The sequence below is a fragment of the Poecilia formosa genome, unplaced genomic scaffold (genome assembly GCF_000485575.1).
Source record: "Poecilia formosa unplaced genomic scaffold, Poecilia_formosa-5.1.2 Scaffold99, whole genome shotgun sequence".
Taxonomy (NCBI): domain Eukaryota; kingdom Metazoa; phylum Chordata; class Actinopteri; order Cyprinodontiformes; family Poeciliidae; genus Poecilia; species Poecilia formosa.
Genome location: NW_006800038.1, coordinates 1,171,971 through 1,176,166, shown reverse-complemented (window position 1 = coordinate 1,176,166; position 4,196 = coordinate 1,171,971). Strand labels below are relative to the sequence as shown.

General features: G+C 36.1%; 1 protein-coding gene across 1 annotated transcript in view; it reads right to left on the bottom strand.

Annotated features, from left to right (window-relative positions):
• Positions 1 to 3,153: 3,153 nt before the first annotated feature.
• The window catches only part of LOC103142692 (tripartite motif-containing protein 16-like), a 2,133-nt gene continuing 1,090 nt past the window's right edge, over positions 3,154 to 4,196 (bottom strand). Inside the window, exon 2 of the mRNA XM_007558855.2 lies at positions 3,154 to 4,193. Coding sequence (XP_007558917.1) covers positions 3,391 to 4,193 — 803 coding nt within the window. The 3' untranslated portion in view covers positions 3,154 to 3,390. The remainder of the gene's footprint in view (positions 4,194 to 4,196) is intronic.

Sequence of the window (4,196 nt, the reverse complement as noted above, 5' to 3'; positions counted from 1 at the left end):
CCTCCAAGATGCTTTGCGAGAATCACAGCTGTATCTACGGTAGAGTCTCCGGCCAGTTTTTTCAGCAGGCATTCAAAGTTTCAGTTTCCATCTCCTTAATGGACAATCTGTATTACGAGGTTAATGGACAATCTGTATTACGTATATTTTAGCCAATCAGGACGCAGAACATAATGCACTGTGGAAAAAAACTGCACTAAAAAAAAAAAAATCCGCGAAGCAGCGAGCCCGCGAAAGGTGAACCGCGTTATAGCGAGGGATCACTGTAATAGTTTAACATTTTCAATAGAAATTATCAAGCAACATAACGGAACTGGACGTGCGAGAACCTGACTGCTCCCGGTGGCGTACGTGACAAATGGCAGGTTTCAGCTACATCTCCATAGTAACGGGCTCCGAGCTCGTATTGTCTGGTTGGACGTCGAACTGAACTCAGTCCGTAAGCTTGTTTTTTAGTGCAAATACATAACTGTGTTGTTGTTTCCGACCATCTGTAAGTCTTATTTAACAATTAAACAACCTTTGGACATTTTACAGCGTCCTTTATTGTACCGTTTAAAACACTTGTAGCTAACGCCTAATATACACAAGATTTTTAGTTCAGTTTGTTTATTATTAATATAATATATTCACCTTTACAATAGCAATAGCATTATATATATTTATGTAACTATTGTTTTTGAAAAGAAGGCAGACAGAATAGAAGTCAACTTATTTCACCTGCCCTCTTCTTGTGTCTTACGTTACATATTATTCTTTATATATATATATATATATATATATATATATATATATATATATATATATATATATATATATATATTCACACACAAGTTACAAGTTTTTAAACTTGTAACTTGTGTGACGGTGGATATTTGATATCCAAATATAATGTTAAATATAATATTAAATGTGATGGTCAAATATAATTTTATGCAAAGTTAGTTTAGTCCCAATTTTCCCTCTCTTAAGGATGCTCCTATTGTCTGTGGTATAGTCTGGTTCGCTCAGAAGGATGTCAGGACTATTCCGACCCAAAGAAGGGGAGATTCAACATGCTGGATTGTCTTGGCCCAGTGTCGCGACTTGTGTGAGGGTCCCAGAGGACGCAACCTGTAATAATCACAAAATGAGCCTGAAGCCTGAAAAACGGTAACGGACTAAATTTCCTATTTGTGTGGGAAGAGTTAGCATCTTTTGAGTGTGTTTTTTCTGTTGAGGTCTGATACACTAGTGGAGTTGTTTTGTTTTCTGTCAACCCCTTATCCATCCAACAAAATATTGTTCCTTACAGTCAGTTTGCCTATCATCACTATCATAAAGAGGAGAGCCCTCATCTTGGATGGCGGGAACAGATCCTTAGTGAATATATAAATCCTTCATAAAATCATTTAAAACAGCAGAAGATTGAACATTTATGAAGTTCAAATTAATATTTAGACCCATCAAATATCCACACATGATGTTTAGTAATTGCACTTTACATTTAATATTGAGAGATTAAACATCAGGTGTTTAATCTTCGTTTAAACACCTGATGTTAATAAACAATAAAAGTTCTGGCTCATCAGATATTTAAACCAGTGCATTATATTTAAATTAAAGCTTCATTATTCATGAAGACGAAGTGAAAACACGCAGTTGGTTAGTACAGGTTAATCTAAAACGGGTTCCCAACCATTCGATCAAAATCAATCGTTGATCAGGAGACAAACTGAACGTCACCAAGAGGTTGAGACGAGCTCATCCAGGGGCGGAATGGACCATTTTCCAGGCCAGGAACTTGATCTTAAAACTAAATTTAATCCACTTTAACTCAGGTCAGATTGTTGCTCCTGTTGTCCTGGTATTCATTTGGTATCTGATTTTCTGCAGCATCACATGAGACCCTCTGAAAGAAATGTTTCTGGACTTTAGATGACAAAACTCACAAATATATTGTAATAAAGAAGAAAAAAATTCTTTGTAATCAAATTGTTTTATTGAAAAAGCCGAAGAAACAGAACAACAGACATTTTGGTTTACCATCTAAATCTAAAGAATTGAGAAGAAAACAAGCAGCACCAGTTTTAAGTTGATTTTAGTTTTGGTTTCTTATTTGGATCACAATAAAGAAATCAGAATTAAGTTCAGTTCCCTTCAGTATCACCTGATTAAAACAAAAGCGACATGTGCAGAACAGCAGAAGGGAAACCAGACCATCCAAATAAATCAATATAAATATTAAGGCACAAATACAATCACATAATTGATTCATAGCAAAGTTACGTTTTATGCATTTACATCTGTTTGATTTTATTTAAAACTCGTATACATATGCCTTTAAATTAATTATTATCTACATAATCTAATACATTTTAGAATGCATTGAATATAATTAGTTAATATATACTAACAAAGTCTAAGTATTTAAAGTTGTAAAACAAACGAGTTTCTGGCATTTAAATTTTATGCGAATGGTTTTCATTGAAATTATGAGAAGTGAAATAGGGAATCGGACACAATGTCCTGCACCTGTAGGTAGCAGTAAAGTCCCTTTAAGTTGGCTGCCACCCGTCTCAAGAAGGGAAAAGAAAAAGAGGACGTACTTTCCCCAGCATTCAGGTCCATGTGACGGACATGGGCCTGTGGCTCTGTGGGAAGAGTAGTTGTCTTGTGATTGCAAGTTTGTAGTTTCATTTCTAGTTTCCTTCTGCCATATGTACTCTGGACAAGACACTTAATCCCAAATTACCTAATGATTGGTATAAAAATGTTTGTGAATGTGTAAAGTGCTTTGAGTAGGCAAAAATTATTAAACAACTGATTTGTAAGTTCAGTCCATTTATCATCACAATTGACTGAATAGGAAGGAATTGCATAAATGTGATAGTTAAGTTTATTGCATATAGGTAACTTGATTTTTATGCAATTCAAACAATATACCTTACGTGTTTGAAATAAATACACTTGTTATTGTTAATTTAGTATAATTTAAGTTTTTAATATAGTTCAAGTATTTAATAATATCACATACTTAAACCTAAAGATTATGCCATTATAATAAATGGGCTTTATTACATTGATGAATATGAATCGTGTAAAGTTTATTTGATAGGTTTGCATTTAAATTATTTAAAAAAGGTAAATGGAAATTTGTCATATAATAAAAATTACATAAATCTTAAAAGTTAGTGTTAAATATTTCTGTGTGTATATTAATAAACTCAGATAAATTTAGATTTTTGTGTGTAGAAAATTTCTATCATATCAGAATGACCAAGCATATCAGCAGTGATTTTCTTTCCTGGAACACAGGGAACTACATTTAAACCAGAAAAATAAAGAACAGAACAGCAGAGACATCGGAACAATAAATCCTGATCAACAATCAGAGAAAAGAGTGAAAATCTATCTGAGTTTACAGAACTCCACAGAGTCTCCAGGGTTACCAACCCAAACTCCAGCCAGTAGCGGTTCAGTGAATCTGGTCTGGACTCTGTGGAGGAGAGTCATGGTTTCAGAGACGCTGTAGAAGGACAGAATACCTGCTCTGTGGTCCAGGTACACTCCGACTCTGGAGGGAACTGGAGCTGAGATGGGGGTCCAGATGTCCTTGTGACCAAAGTGAAAACTGTTTTGGGAACACTCTAAAGCCCAAGACTTTTCATTATTTCCAAATCCACATTCATTCTTATCTCCTGCTCTGCTGATATTCTTGTATGCGACTGCTACATCAACTGCCCCACATCTCTCCACCTCCCAGTAACAACGTCCAGTCAGACTCTCTCTGCTCAGAACCTGACACCAATAAGTGAATCTGTCTGGGTTACTAGAATAAGACTGATCCAGATTTATTCCTGTCACCTTCCTGTTACCCTCTGATGGTAACAACTGTGTGTGTGCTGTGTTTGGATCCAGAGTGATTTCACATGAGTATTTTAAGAATCCAGCTCTGCTCTTTGGTTCTGGTCCTGGCAGTAAAACATCCACATCATTAAGTCTATGTAAGATGTTTGTCCATGAGTCTTTCAGGACGTCCTGTAGTTTATCTGTGAGCTCTGACACAGCTGCTCTCGCATCCTCAAAGTATCTCAGAGGACGGCCAATGATGCTGGATGAGTGTGTCGACTTACTGAGTGTTGGCAGTGAGGGGTAGTTGAGGAGAAACTTGCTGTGATCCTCTGTGTGTGAGAGCTGCTCCAGCTCAGCGTCTT